At 42.7% G+C, this 17,500-nt stretch overlaps 2 protein-coding genes across 10 annotated transcripts in view; one reads left to right on the top strand and one right to left on the bottom strand.

Moving 5' to 3' along the window:
• Window positions 1-1,772, top strand: part of LOC308083522 (uncharacterized protein) — a gene marked incomplete at its 5' end in the record, with an annotated part of 19,739 nt that extends 17,967 nt beyond the window's left edge. Inside the window, 2 exons of the mRNA XM_080425834.1 lie at window positions 1-1,005; window positions 1,557-1,772. The exon at window positions 1-1,005 is cut by the window's left edge and continues 477 nt beyond it. Coding sequence (XP_080281960.1) covers window positions 1-1,005; window positions 1,557-1,635 — 1,084 coding nt within the window. The 3' untranslated portion in view covers window positions 1,636-1,772. The remainder of the gene's footprint in view (window positions 1,006-1,556) is intronic.
• Window positions 1,773-3,515: 1,743 nt separating this feature from the next.
• The window catches only part of cblc (Cbl proto-oncogene C, E3 ubiquitin protein ligase), a 22,899-nt gene continuing 8,914 nt past the window's right edge, over window positions 3,516-17,500 (bottom strand). Inside the window, exons 2-16 of one of the 9 annotated variants that reach the window (XM_080425417.1) lie at window positions 17,404-17,500; window positions 16,572-16,728; window positions 15,695-15,816; window positions 13,228-13,365; window positions 12,841-12,928; window positions 12,515-12,646; window positions 11,521-11,691; window positions 10,983-11,045; window positions 10,444-10,506; window positions 8,828-8,890; window positions 8,199-8,351; window positions 7,079-7,128; window positions 6,630-6,767; window positions 5,304-5,359; window positions 3,516-4,743 (exon numbers count right to left, since the gene is read on the bottom strand). The exon at window positions 17,404-17,500 is cut by the window's right edge and continues 50 nt beyond it. In XM_080425417.1, coding sequence (XP_080281543.1) covers window positions 4,601-4,743; window positions 5,304-5,359; window positions 6,630-6,767; window positions 7,079-7,128; window positions 8,199-8,351; window positions 8,828-8,890; window positions 10,444-10,506; window positions 10,983-11,045; window positions 11,521-11,691; window positions 12,515-12,646; window positions 12,841-12,928; window positions 13,228-13,365; window positions 15,695-15,816; window positions 16,572-16,728; window positions 17,404-17,500 — 1,634 coding nt within the window. In that variant the 3' untranslated portion in view covers window positions 3,516-4,600. Of the gene's footprint in view, window positions 4,744-5,303; window positions 5,360-6,629; window positions 6,771-7,078; window positions 7,129-8,198; window positions 8,352-8,827; window positions 8,891-9,366; window positions 9,430-10,443; window positions 10,507-10,982; window positions 11,046-11,520; window positions 11,692-12,514; window positions 12,647-12,840; window positions 12,929-13,227; window positions 13,366-15,694; window positions 15,817-16,571; window positions 16,729-17,403 lie in introns of all 9 variants that reach the window. The other 8 variants (XM_080425416.1, XM_080425421.1, XM_080425418.1 and 5 more) reach the window with 8 other exon arrangements.

Below are 17,500 nucleotides of genomic sequence, written 5' to 3'. Positions count from 1 at the left end.
ACCTCCAACCACACCACCTCCAACCACGCCACCTCCAACCACTCCACCTCCAACTACTCCACCTCCAACCACGCCACCTCCAACCTCACCACCTCCAACTACTCCACCTCCAACCACACCACCTCCAACCACGCCACCTCCAACCACACCACCTCCAACCATGCCACCTCCAACCGCACCACCTCCAACCATGCCACCTCCAACCGCACCACCTCCAACCACGCCACCTCCAACCACGCCACCTCCAACCACACCACCTCCAACCACGCCACCTCCAACCACACCACCTCCAACCACGCCACCTCCAACCGCACCACCTCCAACCATGCCACCTCCAACCGCACCACCTCCAACCACGCCACCTCCAACCACACCACCTCCAACCACGCCACCTCCAACCACACCACCTCCAACCACGCCACCTCCAACCAGGCCACCTCCAACCACACCACCTCCAACCACGCCACCTCCAACCAGGCCACCTCCAACCACACCACCTCCAACCACGCCACCTCCAACCAGGCCACCTCCAACCACACCACCTCCAACCATGCCACCTCCAACCGCACCACCTCCAACCACACCACCTCCAACTACTCCACCTCCAACTACTCCACCTCCAACCATGCCACCTCCAACCTCACCATCTCCAACTACTCCACCTCCAACCACACCACCTCCAACCACGCCACGTCCAACCACACCACCTCCAACCACACCACCTCCAACTACTCCACCTCCAACCACACCACCTCCAACTACTCCACCTCCAACCACACCACCTCCAACCACGCCACGTCCAACCACACCCCCTCCAAGTCCAACCACACCACGTCCAACTACTCCACCTCCAACCACACCACCACCTCCTACTACTCCACATCCAACCACACCACCTCCAACCACGCCACGTCCAACCACACCACGTCCAACCACACCACCTCCAACTACTCCACCTCCAACAACCACTCCATCTCCATCTTCGACGACAGAAGACGGCGACAGGTGCTCATGTTCAGTCACACATTGTTCAGTATTGTTTTAACCACTTAAACCCTATATATTTAGTTGACCAATTATAAACCCACGTGGGGAATTCCCAGCGTGGGTTTATAATTGGTCCCATAATTTTTCCCCCCTCTACACCAAATCTCTTTGCTGAACAGCTGATCTACAAGCAACAAGAAATTCCCATAGATAAATTTTAAATTGCGTCATATTAGAACTGTGTAATAAATCAGCCCGGCGATTTTGTCAGTTATGTGAGTTACATTTGATAACGTCTGTGTTTAGAGCTCGAACTCTTTGGATGAATTTGTACTTTTTCACCGTCAGTTGATGATGCTCCACATCCATGTGAGTGAAATTGCCCGGCTGATTTGTTCATTTTTGGAACACAGTTGTGTGTGACGCAATCTAAGATTTCCCTATGGGATTACCAATAGAAATTACTCTGTGACCCAAGAGGATTGCGGCCTCTAGCGGCAGTGATGTCAGACTTTGGTGCTCTATAATATGGAGTAATTTTGAATCATTAATTTTCCTCCTGCCTCCAGCATCTTTGGCTTCTCTCCTGGAATGGTGTCCTCCCCTCTGCTCGTCGTCCTGGCTGTTGTGATGCTGTTGAATCCGTGATCTTCTCCCATCTTCAACTCAACCTTATGATGTGTACATGCACAGTGGTAACTGGGAACTTTCCCACTTGGAACTTCCCACCTCAGTGTTCAAGTGGAAGAGGTTGGAACATAATGGACTGACAAGGACTGTTCATGTGAACCTTTCTTACTTGGCCTGAACTAAGAGCATGATTTATGCTTTTATGAAGATTTTACAGTTTCTATTTATACAAAAGATACAGTGGGGTGAGGCAAAGGTATTCAGCCAAACAATTTGAAAAGCAATATGCCCAAAGTATTAAAAATAAAGTATTCAGGCTTCCATTTTGTTCCAACTTCAACCACTTGAATGCTCTAAGGTGGGAACTGGGAGGTTCAAAGTCTAAAACTTCACAGTTCCCACTTGTCATGGACACACCTTTAGAATGTGAACTAGACCAGAGGCTTGACATTGACTGATGTTCTCAGCTGTTATTTTTTTATATATTCTTCTTATTTACATATTAAATACACTTTTTTCTAAATAATTCTCTCACAACTTAAATATGCTTTTGCTGGTTAATCTCCAGCTTACTCTTTCTTTAACCTTTAAACTCTATTGATCTGAGCCCACCAGGGGTCGTGTTTGTCAGGCACGGTTTGTCAGGCAAGACAAGGCCGTGTTTGTCAGGCACGGACTTGTCTTGGTTTTACTCCTACCTAACAGGCAGAAGCTATTTTGTCAGTCTAGCTGACTTTGTTTCAGACAAACACGACATCTGTCTGGTATCCCACAGGGCTCAATTCTGGGTCCTTTATTGTTCTCCCTGTATATACTGCCGCTGGGAGAACTCATCACCGATCACGGAGTGAACTTCCATTTCTATGCTGATGATACCCAGCTATATCTCTCTCTGTAGCTCAAGTAACCTGATTGCCTGTCAGACTTTCTGTCCAGTATAAAATGCTGGATGAGTGAGAACTTTCTTAAGCTAAATGAGGATAAAAGTCTCATAATTGGCTCTAGTGAGCAGAGAGAATCAATAATAAGTAGGCTTGGTAACCTGACTGTAGAAAGTAACACTACAGTAAAGAACCTGGGGGTTATTATTGATTCTGAATTGAATTTTAATACACACATTAATCACGTGACCAAGATTGCTTTCTTTCATCTTAGAAATATTGCGCGAATTAGAACCTAGAAATCTGTCGTTGGATGATGCAAAAACGCTGATCCACACTTTTGTTTTCTCTCGGCTTGATTACTGCAATGCACTTTACTCTGGCCTGCCAAAGAAAACAACTGACAGATTACAACTTGTTCAAAATGCGGCAGCCAGAGTTTTAACAAAAACTAAGATGAGAGAACATATTAGTTCTTGCTTCACTACACTGGCTCCCGGTTGTTTTTAGGATTGATTTTAAAAGCTGCATTTCATGTCATGAAAGGTGCTATACAAATAAAGTTTATTATTATTATTATTATTATTATTACTTGGCCCCCTCCTTTTTTTCCCCTCAACACCACTCTTTGCTGAAAATAGACGATCTATAAGCTCACAACAGGTCGCAACAGGACGCGTTGTGAACTTGTATCACACATTTAGTGATCACAAATGATTAAATTATATAAAATAAAATCAAGTAAGACATTTATCTAACATTATACTGGTGGGGTGTGTCTGTAGTGTAATACTTGCGCACTGACGAAACATTTAGAATTTTAAAATGGGTTTGAAGTTCAGTGTTTTCTGAGTGGTGAGGCTACCATTTTGTTTATATCATAGCTACTGGGACTTTATCTTGAGCAACTGCTTTCTAAATGATGGGATTTCTGTTGTATTATTTAACAACTCTTCAAATAAAAGCTTTTTATGCATCATAGGATTTTTTTTCTTTCTTTTTATCATTAAAGCCTATTCTTTAGTTGACCTTGCAAGTCTTGCTCTCTACAGCTGATTCACTGGCTTCCAGCTCCCTGCACCAATTTCAAGGGCATGGCGTCCCCTTAACCCCTTTCATCCAGCCTTACACACCTTTACACAAACTACTGCTGTCGTGACTCCTACTCACCACCAGAGGGCGCCCAGAAACTTATCATTGTTTCCACTCCAAAACCAGAGACTCATGGTGATCATCTTTGTCTTGCTCATGTTCACCCATGCTCATTGTATCTGTTTGTAATAGAGTTGCTTTAGGTAGTGATTTGTTCACTTCTTGTCATTGTCCTTTCTTTGTTCTGGCTTTGTTTGCATCCTCTGCACTTGAATTTGAAATGGAGTAGCCTTGAGTAACTTGAGTAGCCTAAATCACTGCTGAAAGCTTCTTAAGAAATGATGTAAATGATCAGTTATTTATTTGACAATTTAATCCTCACATAACACTCATGATCTTTTATGTGGAATAACGCAGATGCAATGTATGCGATATGCGTAATAACAAAAGAGTATATTTTAAGGTATCAATTAAATAATGAGTAAGCATATTTCCACAGTTTCATATTCAGAGAAAGTATGCTAATGCTGCCCAATAATTGCTGAAGCATCTTTAGAATGCCAAGCAACTCACTTGCCTGATTTGATTATCAGCCGCAGGCTGTATTGACAGTTGACTGTATCAAGACAACGCTTACAGGAAAGAGGACTGCATTATAAAGCCGGCTCTATTATGTAAGTATGATTAACCAAACAATCCACCTGACCTTTATCGAGCACAACCCCTTAGTACAGATACATTTTACAGTGCAGTTTACAGTAAATACTTGAGGATGACATAATTGTGGATGAAACTTCTGCCAGTGTCTTCGGTGATGGAATGTTCTCAGCATTAATTTTGTCCCTAAAGTCTATAATTTATACTTTGTCGTATAACAATGTTCGCTGAAAATACCTCAGGCAAAAGTCAGGTATTTTCTGCAAGTGACATGTCATGCGACAAGGTAAAAAAATAAGGCTTTACAGACAACAACAGACCAAGGTCTTGGCAGATCCCATGATCTTTCATTGTCAGTATGAAATGGCTTTGGCCATCCCTCGTTGGCTGCGTTTCTCCTTTCTGGATTCTGTCTTTTCTGAACCCCTTCCCTTCGAGTCCTTTTCCCCCTTTTTCTTTTTGACTGACGTGGGGGGAGTTAGACTTGCTGCTCCGCCTACACAAGAAAAGGAACATAATCAGATAGGCCTAATGCTTCATATTCTGTCTAAAGGGATATGATAACGATAACTAACTATATCATTCACCATTGTCTTATAGTTATTTAGGGTGTTGCCATCCACACTGAGCACTTAACTATTACGATAACTATAGCTATATTGTTCACCATTGCAATTGCATTTGTAGTTGTGGTGTGAACTCTGCATCTATATTTTTATAGTTACAGTTATAGTTATAGTGCTAGGTGTGAACAGCCCTTTACAACAGTGTTGTGTGCTGAAAATAGCTGAGCTACAAACTCACAGTGTCGCATTGCGACGCGTTATGAGCATCAATATGATCTGCTACTGGTATTCTTAAACCTTATTCGAGTATGAATCAGGTTTAAGAAGAGAGAAAGGGTGGAAGTAAAGCAATATGCAATGTAATTCAATCTTTCTGTATTTAGCCTTTCAGAATTTCAGCTTTCATTCAAATGTTGACACTGCAGGCCTACACGTGCACATTGAAAGGTCATGGTTTGAGTGCTAAGTAATTTCCCAAAACATAGCCTACCTTCTCCACCTGACAGGGAGGAGCCAGGATGATTTGCCTCTGGCAGGATTTCCAAACTGTCACAGAGATGACCACAAAATGTTATTTAACCAGTAAAAAAACACATTGAGACTCTTTTACAAGTGTGAACTGGCCAAGAGGCATAAATATTACACAGCTTTGCCAGTAACAACAAATACATGACAATAACAATGGCAGACATATAACATCCGTAAAAACCATACCCACTATCTACAGCAGGAAGCTCAAGGAAATTAAATTGAACAGAGAATGCACAAAATGACCAATATAAAACTGAGAGCAACAACATTTGCCACACATCAACGCAATGTCTGGGAAGTGTGTCCATGGAAATCCTTTTAAAACTCACTAGAGGGATCACAAAAGCCAATTTGAGTCTGGTCTGCAGGTCGCTCCTCGACCAAGGCCCAAAATACACAAGGCTTCTTTTTCCACCCTCTGATTTAAATTCTAAGAATGAAAGCCAGCACAGCAGTGTAAACATTCCCCAGGACTAAGCTGAAGCTCTAGCAGTGTAGTGGTAACATACTGTACAGTACAGTACAGTACAGGTGGTCATTTCTGTTAACCATTTAAACATAATGGCCCTATTCTAATCTGGTCATAAAAAAATATTTGCAGAACAAAGCAGATCTACAAGCTCACAAAACATTGCGTTGTGACACGTTGTGAGCTTGTAGATCGGCTATTTTTGCCAAAGAAATTTGATTGAAAACACTTGGGGGACTCCGGTCAACAAAGTATACAGGGTTTAAGTGGTTAATACCACTCATACAGTCCGTGGCAGTGGGATGTGTTTTGCTGTCGGCTGCAAGTGGTTCAGCAGTAATAACTGTAATCAAGTGACCTGATTGCCTGTCAGACTTTAAAGGACAGTCAATCAGCCATAATGATGTGTTTGTTCTTTATCTTTCAGAGAGACCGGGGCCACACCATGTGGAGACATCAACTGTTTTCCTCAAGGAGGGGGAACTGCTCACTATGGTTGAACCAGGCAAAGAAGCTCAACATGAATGGAAAAGACAGTTTGTATTAACCCACCTGAGGCTGATTCTAAAAACGCGTTCAAAATCCTAACAGTTTTCAGAAAAATTCACATTTAAAAAGAAATAATAATAATAACATCAATGTTGCTATACATACAGCAACATCTAAAATGACGCAGCTGCTGTCCCGGATTGAAAGGTATAAAGCCATATAGGTTAAGCCGGTCTAAATGGTTCAAAGTGGTTATTTGATTAATCCTGGCTAGTTGCTACATGCAGTAGAGCTATGTGAGTTTCAATGCAGACAACTGCCACTCACCTGCGGGAAAGTGGGTATGGCACTGACGCGTGATTTGGGACAGGACCGGTGATTTGGGGAAACCGCGCCCCCGGAGAGCCGCTGGAATGCAACCCACCAGCACTCTCCTCTTCGATACTGGCTGCCTCCCACCGCTGCCTTCTAAATGGACGGGACAGAACGAACAGAGGCTGACGATCAAACACCAAAAACAAAGTGACAGAGACGTGACACTCTAAACAGACGATGCTAATAGGAGTGAAACTGGGGTGGCTTTCCCCCATTGGCAAAACTTTAGTGTGGATGGGGAGGATGAAGATGCTGAGTTGAGCTGTTTTCAGTTGGAGGGGTCAACTTTGTGAGTTGTGCTTACAAGCAACAATCGGCAAAGTGCTACTGAGTATATTACCTATAAATTGCAGGCAATCCTAATCTACACGCTGATTACATTATCAAAAGAAACCTCCTACCTGTTACTGTCAGCCTGTTGGGCATGGCCTCTATGTATGCCATTGGGATACTGCAAAACAGAGTGAGCAAAAGGTAGGACCATCAATACATGTTCAATACATTGTTGTGTTGATGGCTTTATTTTCAGATGTGCATGTTAACCCATTAAGACCTGTGGCCGATTCTACAAATGCCTTCTAAATCAGTAGTTCTCAAACTTTTTTGTAGAAGATTTGTGTAAAAAAAAAATCAAAATTATTTAAAAACATTTTCAAGAATTTTCAAAAAGGTTACAAAATAGCAGCTGTACAAGCTTGCAGCGCGACACGAAGTGACACGCTGTGAGCTTGTATATCTGTTTTTTTATTAGAACCACTGTTCTAAACCAATTTTCTAAATCCTAAGAGTTTTCTGAAAAACGTATGTTGATATACATATAGCTAAAATCTAAAATGACACCGATGCTTTCCCGGTTTTAATAGGTTAACATCTTCCCCAAGTGTAACCAAACATACCTGAATAATTGAGTCAATGTTGGCTAAACAGGTAGATATTAAGTTCACAGACATTTGAATTTTGTTTGTTTTAAAAAACAGGGACTATTATGTTCAAGTCAATCTGTAGGCTACTTTAAAATGCATAACAAAAATGCAATAATAATGTAAATAACAAAAACGTGATAACATACAGTAGTTGATTTTTATACCACCCTGAACTGAAGAGAACCAAATGGCTTCCTCGTAAATAAAATAAACTATGGTACGCTTTGGAAAAAGGTTGGCAGTAATGTCATGTATTCCGTTAGTCACAGATAATGGATATTCTTACTCTGAAAGGGGTTTGTTCTGAGTGTCTGTGATACGGCATTAGAATTCCACATTTATATTCACAACATTGACAATAACAGATTTATCGAAAATATACTTTATGCTTGTACTGTGTTGTTCTATTAATATGAAGCATGTTTCAAGAGGGTTTCTGTATCCCATAGCTTCAATTGAAGTATTTAAGTATTTCTTGTATTTCAATAATCTCCACTCTAATACCCATGCAGTGTGGTTACAATGTAATAAGAATGTAATAAGACTATCTTCACATTACATGCAAAATAAATGCCAGCCAGTGGATGTGGGAACTTACAGAATGTCTGACGGGGAGGCTGGGCACAGAAGGCTGGGTGTGGAAGTGGGGAGACAGACTCCATTGGCCCACACTGGATTTAGGGGGTAACGGGGGAGGGCTGATAAAGGATTTGGGATGGGAACTAGGGACCTGGTACTCCTCATTGGAGAGCTATTGGGGCGAGAGAGATAGGGGAGAAATGGGGGACAGAGAGACAGAGAGTGAGAGGGAGGTGCAGCTTGAATATTGGTAATTAAGCGAGGTTCCAGGAGATCCCCAGCAAAATGAATTAATATGAATATACCATAAAAATCAGTTTAACCACTTTAATCCTATTTCATACTTTGGTTATTCAGAACACAGCCTCTGTAGTACACTACATTTGGCACTACAATTCCCTTGATGTCTATCTGGTCACGGGAATGTTGGACACAGGTGTCTTGCACTGGCTATCAAGTGATGACACTGCTCGAACCCTTATGTACTGCTGCATTCACCTGTCCTTCACAACCGAAAGCTTGCATTAAACTCTGATATCTGCACAGAGTTTTGAGTGTGCAGCTGCCTTTTCCTCTGTTTCATACTTGGTTATTCGAAAATTTGTCGTGACATCTTTTCATAAACACAAACAAACTGTGGGCACACACTTTTCTCATGGCGGCCACTGTCTTCATCACCAGTTCCACATCCTCATGGTCCTCCTCCTTGAGCTATTGGGGCGAGAGAGATAGGGGAGAAATGGGGGACAGAGAGACAGAGAGTGAGAGGGAGGTGCAGCTTGAATATTGGTAATTAAGCGAGGTTCCAGGAGATCCCCAGCAAAATGAATTAATATGAATATACCATAAAAATCAGTTTAACCACTTTAATCCTATTTCATACTTTGGTTATTCAGAACACAGCCTCTGTAGTACACTACATTTGGCACTACAATTCCCTTGATGTCTATCTGGTCACGGGAATGTTGGACACAGGTGTCTTGCACTGGCTATCAAGTGATGACACTGCTCGAACCCTTATGTACTGCTGCATTCACCTGTCCTTCACAACCGAAAGCTTGCATTAAACTCTGATATCTGCACAGAGTTTTGAGTGTGCAGCTGCCTTTTCCTCTGTTTCATACTTGGTTATTCGAAAATTTGTCGTGACATCTTTTCATAAACACAAACAAACTGTGGGCACACACTTTTCTCATGGCGGCCACTGTCTTCATCACCAGTTCCACATCCTCATGGTCCTCCTCCTTGAGCTATTGGGGCGAGAGAGATAGGGGAGAAATGGGGGACAGAGAGACAGAGAGTGAGAGGGAGGTGCAGCTTGAATATTGGTAATTAAGCGAGGTTCCAGGAGATCCCCAGCAAAATGAATTAATATGAATATACCATAAAATCAGTTTAACCACTTTAATCCTATTTCATACTTTGGTTATTCAGAACACAGCCTCTGTAGTACACTACATTTGGCACTACAATTCCCTTGATGTCTATCTGGTCACAGGAATGTTGGACACAGGTGTCTTGCACTGGCTATCAAGTGATGACACTGCTCGAACCCTTATGTACTGCTGCATTCACCTGTCCTTCACAACCGAAAGCTTGCATTAAACTCTGATATCTGCACAGAGTTTTGAGTGTGCAGCTGCCTTTTCCTCTGTTTCATACTTGGTTATTCGAAAATTTGTCGTGACATCTTTTCATAAACACAAACAAACTGTGGGCACACACTTTTCTCATGGCGGCCACTGTCTTCATCACCAGTTCCACATCCTCATGGTCCTCCTCCTTGAGCTATTGGGGCGAGAGAGATAGGGGAGAAATGGGGGACAGAGAGACAGAGAGTGAGAGGGAGGTGCAGCTTGAATATTGGTAATTAAGCGAGGTTCCAGGAGATCCCCAGCAAAATGAATTAATATGAATATACCATAAAAATCAGTTTAACCACTTTAATCCTATTTCATACTTTGGTTATTCAGAACACAGCCTCTGTAGTACACTACATTTGGCACTACAATTCCCTTGATGTCTATCTGGTCACGGGAATGTTGGACACAGGTGTCTTGCACTGGCTATCAAGTGATGACACTGCTCGAACCCTTATGTACTGCTGCATTCACCTGTCCTTCACAACCGAAAGCTTGCATTAAACTCTGATATCTGCACAGAGTTTTGAGTGTGCAGCTGCCTTTTCCTCTGTTTCATACTTGGTTATTCGAAAATTTGTCGTGACATCTTTTCATAAACACAAACAAACTGTGGGCACACACTTTTCTCATGGCGGCCACTGTCTTCATCACCAGTTCCACATCCTCATGGTCCTCCTCCTTGAGCTATTGGGGCGAGAGAGATAGGGGAGAAATGGGGGACAGAGAGACAGAGAGTGAGAGGGAGGTGCAGCTTGAATATTGGTAATTAAGCGAGGTTCCAGGAGATCCCCAGCAAAATGAATTAATATGAATATACCATAAAAATCAGTTTAACCACTTTAATCCTATTTCATACTTTGGTTATTCAGAACACAGCCTCTGTAGTACACTACATTTGGCACTACAATTCCCTTGATGTCTATCTGGTCACAGGAATGTTGGACACAGGTGTCTTGCACTGGCTATCAAGTGATGACACTGCTCGAACCCTTATGTACTGCTGCATTCACCTGTCCTTCACAACCGAAAGCTTGCATTAAACTCTGATATCTGCACAGAGTTTTGAGTGTGCAGCTGCCTTTTCCTCTGTTTCATACTTGGTTATTCGAAAATTTGTCGTGACATCTTTTCATAAACACAAACAAACTGTGGGCACACACTTTTCTCATGGCGGCCACTGTCTTCATCACCAGTTCCACATCCTCATGGTCCTCCTCCTCGAGCTATTGGGGCGAGAGAGATAGGGGAGAAATGGGGGACAGAGAGACAGAGAGTGAGAGGGAGGTGCAGCTTGAATATTGGTAATTAAGCGAGGTTCCAGGAGATCCCCAGCAAAATGAATTAATATGAATATACCATAAAAATCAGTTTAACCACTTTAATCCTATTTCATACTTTGGTTATTCAGAACACAGCCTCTGTAGTACACTACATTTGGCACTACAATTCCCTTGATGTCTATCTGGTCACGGGAATGTTGGACACAGGTGTCTTGCACTGGCTATCAAGTGATGACACTGCTCGAACCTTATGTACTGCTGCATTCACCTGTCCTTCACAACCGAAAGCTTGCATTAAACTCTGATATCTGCACAGAGTTTTGAGTGTGCAGCTGCCTTTTCCTCTGTTTCATACTTGGTTATTCGAAAATTTGTCGTGACATCTTTTCATAAACACAAACAAACTGTGGGCACACACTTTTCTCATGGCGGCCACTGTCTTCATCACCAGTTCCACATCCTCATGGTCCTCCTCCTCGTCGCTGTCCACCTGCTCCACCCTACCGGCTTTCAGGTAGGGTTCCACCAGGATGGACTCTGTTCCTTTGATGTCACAGCGGCAGTATGGGCAGGAGTTGCCACTTGACTTCTGAAAAACAATGGACAGCGAATGTTCAGTTTTTTATGCACACTTATACTTGAAAAAGACGAAATGTCGTATCTGCTGTTTGTCGCAAATAAAAAGCTTGGAGCATTCAAAAGTGAGTTGCGATCCCACGCATTGTTTACATGATTCTGTTCTTACAGTTTGGCTCAGCACCTAGAGACGGAGGATGTGCATTATTTTTTCTTTGGACAGTTCTTTATGCACCTCATTCTATTGTTAAAATCTGTTGCAACACTGAAGTAAATAATGACTTACCAAACACTATTCCTGTATAATGTAAATGCAGAGGTGGAGTATGGTTTGGGGAAAGTAGTATGCATAGGTTATTGCTAAGCATACTAGAAAGAGACAGAGAGAGAGAGAGAGAGAGAGGGAGAGAGAGTGAGCGCCACAATGCATGGTAGGCTGTTGTAATCGTTCCTATCTGTCCAACCAACTTGGATGGAGCTTATGTTTTTACTCTATTCCACCTGTTAGTAAAACAATTAGCGCAGTGGTTCTCAAAGCCGGATCCAGGGACCCCCAAGGCGGTTCCAGGGTTTCCCCGGCAAAATTAGTTAATATACCATCAAAATCAGTTTAACCACTTTAACCATATTTTATTCTTTGGTCATTTGAAAATAGGAATGATCAGCAGACTGCCCAGAAGAGATGATCAGCTATTGGATTGAAAAGGTGGGTTTTGTGGGGGGCGGGGAGCAAGTTTGTGTGGTTTAAAACTGTTTTGCATGTTTTGGTGGCAAACGTTTTTGCACTGGAAAAAAAAAAACTAACATGATCCATATCAGTGGATTGACCTACATACCTGCCAGCCTAGGAGACATGCCTTGCACAGGAGATGGCCACAGGGCTGGATACGTGTGTCCTTGTCCCTCTCTGCACAGATCTTACACAGCTGAAATGTGCTCCCTATCTCACAATACAGCTCATACTGCTCCTGGTGAAAGGAATCAGATGAAATGAGGAGAGGAGAGGAGAGGAGAGGAGAGGAGAGGAGAGGAGAGGAAAAAACGTGAGAAGAGTCAAGATGATGTGATTATGACATTGAGAATGTAGAGAGAAAACAGATACTTTGATGTCTTATTCTGTGTATGTGTGGTGTGCATGGTGTGCTTGCGTAAGTGTGTTTACCTCTGAGACTTTGACTTTGCCTTTCTTGGCTGGTTCACACAGACTAGTCAGGTCAGGGTTCACATCACGGCCGTCTGGGTATAGATAGCTGCAGCCATAGGTCAGAAAAACCCTCTTTTATACTTCATTGTATGACTTCATAATATGACTTTGGAAATCTGTTATTCTGGGCAAGACGACGTATAGATTTGGCTCAAGTTCCTAACACTGTATGTGTGTGTGTGTGTGTGTGTGTGTGTGTGTGTGTGTGTGTGTGTGTGTGTGTGTGTGTGTGTGTGTGTGTGTGTGTGTGTGTGTGTGTGCGCGTGCGTGTGTGTGTGTGTGTGTGTGTGTGTGTGTGTGTGTGTGTGTGTGTGTGTGTGTGTGTGTGTTTGTGTGTGTTTTCACCTGCCCTCCTTGAAGCCCTGAATGAGTGCATGGTGGAGAGGTAAATTCTGGGGGATGGTCTGGATGATAGCTCCCTCAGTGGTCACATGACCTATGGCCCACTGGCCCATCCTGGTGCAGCTCAGACGGAAAATGTAACTGGGAGGGAGAGAGAGAGTTGGGAAATCCAATGGGTAAATGTTTAACCACTTTAAACTTGACGGCCCTTTCCAAAGTTTTCAGTCTCCATCAATTTTCCAAAATAGAGAAAATGTCAGAACTACAAGCTCAAAATCCATTACAATGTGCCACGTTGTGAGCTTGTAGATTGGTTATTTTTGCTATTTTCGTGCGACACTGTCATACAACCAAGTATGAAGTAGGGCTCATATTTTTATGTATAAACTATCATTTCCCAATACAGAGGCAAATTCCATACTCAAATTTTTTTTTTCGCCATCTTCAACCTGGCATCCTTATTTTGGATAATGTCATTATTGGCATAAAATGATGATGACAGCTTCCGTTCTCTGCTTTCAGGAGGCTCTTAGAGCCGTTTCACACTCGGGTCCCGGGTGCGCACTCCAGACCGCTTGGCTAGTGTGAATGTTGCGAATCGTCCCCCGAAACGGGTAACCGTTCCGTTCCCGAAACCACCTCCGAGCGTACCATTAGACGGAAGTGGCCCGCTATTTGGAATAGGTGACGGTATATAAACTCGACAAAAACAGCCAACAAAAACACGTCGCAGATCAATCCACAGGGGTTCAACCATGGCCGTAACATATCCACACCAAGCAGTAGCACAGCAGAGCAGTGCTCTCTGTAGGCTGGAATCCAACCGTTGCGGCATCCAACCGTTGGATGCCGCATGTGTTGGACGCCTGTATGTTGGATGCCGTCTGTCAGCGCAGCACCGGTTTGAAAAAAAGAAAAAAGACACACCGACATTCCATAGGCTAAATCAATGCATTTTGTGATCGCATCGCACAACTAATAGCCTACTAAAACTAACGGGGAATACCAGAAAATAATAATATTTTGACATACGGGAGAAACGGTTGGTGCGGATATTTAAATTGGATAAAAATAATTATTGCGGTTGGATAACGGGTGGATAATTAATTTGTACATGCGGATTCAGATGACCATGAGGGGCCATCCGCGCATCTCTACTACATATCTTTGCTGTTAGGAAGAAACCCTGTATCCCATATTGCAACTTTTAATGCTTTTTCATCATAAATGAATGCCCTATTGTCATACAGTGTCACACAAAAGTAGCAAAAATAGCCAAGCTACAAGCTGAAAATGCGGTGCAATGCGACACATTGAGCTTGTTGATCTGCTATTTTTTATATTACAATATAGAGCAGATAACCACACAGATCTTGCATTGGAAAATATTTTTTTTATTTTAAATATGAACAAAGGCAGGAGATGCACGTCCCCACAGTTCTTTTTTACACACAGTGCTGGACCCACAAATCATAAATTAATACATAAAATAAGGAGACTCTTTTTAAATAACCAAAAGTGAACTTTCTCTTATTATTATTATTACTTTGGAGACTATGGCAAGCGCGATCCTATCGCACACCTTCCTACATGACCAGCTATGGCTTTGCAGTCCAGAGGATGAGATCTGCACGTAATGCGCGGATGCGCAGATTAAACAACAGACAGGCAGCGTTGCGGAATGCGTTTGTGTCAACTGTACTTGTACTTTTCTTCATAGAGAAAAAGGAGAGCACAGGGCGCATATATATATATATATATATATATATATATATATATATATATATATATATCATTCAGTCCGACTTCACTGTATAGGCTACTATAGTTGCCTTTTCATAAATGATATTTTTTTGTACTTAAGCTGTCGTGAAAGTTTATAATATTTAGAGAAATTTAAAGTTTCAAATGCAAAAGTAGTAGTAGTTGTGAAGGTTAGCAAACTGGACATTTATACTGAATGTTTCCTGTATCCTCATCTTGCGCTAATGCACACAAGTGTTTCACCAGGTTTTATTTGTGTTGTTTCTCATAAGCGTACATCCATTGTCCGTCAACAACACTGCGTTGAGCGCTCAGTGCGTTCTCCCCGCTTCGGGGCGAGGCTCCCCAAAGACCGTGCACTTACATAGATCGCCTCCCCTCCCCAGCATAGCTCTCCAGCCCCAACCCTATATTTATGCGCGACCAGCAAAAACATTGTCGCATAGTTGATGACGTCTGTGTCCACAGGGGAAACACTATGTGCATGCCGCCACCTGTAGGATCGGGGGTATATATGCATGTGTTCTCTGGTGCGATTGGATCTTGGCCAATGTGAATGCAGGCCAGCAATCGATCTGGGAAACGTTTTGAATGAAAACGGATCCAGTGTGAAACGGCCCTTAGATCCAGACTCTATGTAGCATTCAGGAGTTGTGGAATAGTTGTCTGGCTACGCGAGACTTGTGTAGTGGTGTTTATAACTCACCTCCCGGGTCTTTGTCGGTAGTGATCCAGACGAAGTTTGACCTGGTCATATGTGAGGAAGGCCATGTAGCCTGGATGAGTCACTGCTAAATGGTTCCAGTTGGTTAAAATTGTCCTCCAAGGCTAAGGGGGAGAAGACAGAACAGAACAGAACAGAAGACAAATGAAGAAGAGACAGTGAGCATTTAATTTAACCCAGTAAAACCGGGAACCAGCGGCGGACTGGCCATTTGGCGTACCGGGCAAATGCCCGGTGGGCCGCTGGGCCAGTGGGCCGCTGGGCCACCCCAAAACCCCCCCCCACAAAACGGCCCAGGGGTCGGTGGGCCGGTCCGGACCAAAATGCCAGGGCTGAATTTTGGTCCCAGTCCGGCCCTGCCGGGAACGCATACTGTGTAACCATTATCTTATACTTTGGGCTATTCAAAAATAGCAGATTGACAAGCTCATAGCACGGCACCGAGTGCCACGCTATGAGCTTGTAGATCTGCTATTTTTGAAAAATCTTGAAAAGTTTTTTTACTCAAATCTTTTCTTCTGGGGAGGTCCCTTTAACAAAAATATTTTGAGATGGGGGTCCGCAGCCAAATACATCATTTTGGGTCTCCTTGACATGAAAAACCTGATATTATAGCAACAAAAGTGTTTCAGAAAACTGTTAGGATTTAGAAGAGATTGAGTTACAAATGTTTGCTTTAAAAATCTTTATATATTCAAAGATTTGCTCATATTTTCACGATTTTTACAAAAATAGCAGATCTACAAGCTCGTAGCGTGGCACTCGGTGCCGTGCTATGAAATCGTATATTTTTTAATAGCCAAGAAATCTAAAAATGACACAGATTCTTTCCCAGTCTAAATGGGTTAATTCAGGCTACCTGAAACAGTCTGGTGAAGATGTCAAACTCAAACACTGAGACGTGGTCATTGCAGGTGAGGTCTATAGTCGACTTCAGTGCCATAGACTCCATCCCTTCCTCGAACGCATGCACTCTTCCCAGCTGCTGTTTAAAACTAGACCACTTCACTATACACCTGATAGTAAGGAGAACAAAAACATAACATTTGCTGTGTGTACATGTGACATGTTCTGGTTTGTAATAGCAGTGATTCTCAACCTGTGGGCCACTGGTGGGCTGAGAGGGTACTGCGAGTGGGCCCCCGAAATATTTGGCAAAACACTATGATTTTCACAATATAACCAGTGGTGTGTTCTATCGTGTTACGCTATATACGTAGTATGACATACAGAATGTTTTTTCTTTTAAGCGTAGCCCTCTACTAGCCATTTCATCCATTGACCACGCACGAGCGTAACCAAGACCACGTGCAGGGAATGATTAGCGTATTACCGAAAAAAAACCTAGAACACACCACTGAATATAACATTAATATTAAAAGAATGAATGCAAAAGGTACAGTAAGTAAATGAATACAAATCTCAAGATATTTGTTTCTTTAAAACCTGTGTTTTCACTGATAAACCAATGAATAGGAGCTTACATTTTACTGCGGAACACAATCGACTGATAAAATAAACATGCTCTGAAAATGCACGCGGCACCACCAATCTGACCCACGTGTAATCTTTCAAGATTTTCAAGAGGGCCCCGATCCAGAAAATGTTGAGAACCACTGGTATTAGGACATAGAATCACCATACATGGTACAACATTGACAAACCCCACACATCTCTGTGCCCATTCTCACTTGTTAGCAAACGAATGTCTCCAGAACTGCTCAGCCTCCGTCTTCATGGCCATGTACATAAAGCCCTGAAATTGTCCCCCAGGAAACATGGCCCTCA

The sequence above is a fragment of the Gymnoscopelus braueri genome, assembly GCF_963280865.1.
Source record: "Gymnoscopelus braueri genome assembly, chromosome: 4".
NCBI classification, from domain to species: domain Eukaryota; kingdom Metazoa; phylum Chordata; class Actinopteri; order Myctophiformes; family Myctophidae; genus Gymnoscopelus; species Gymnoscopelus braueri.
This window is presented reverse-complemented; position numbering and strand designations above follow the sequence as displayed.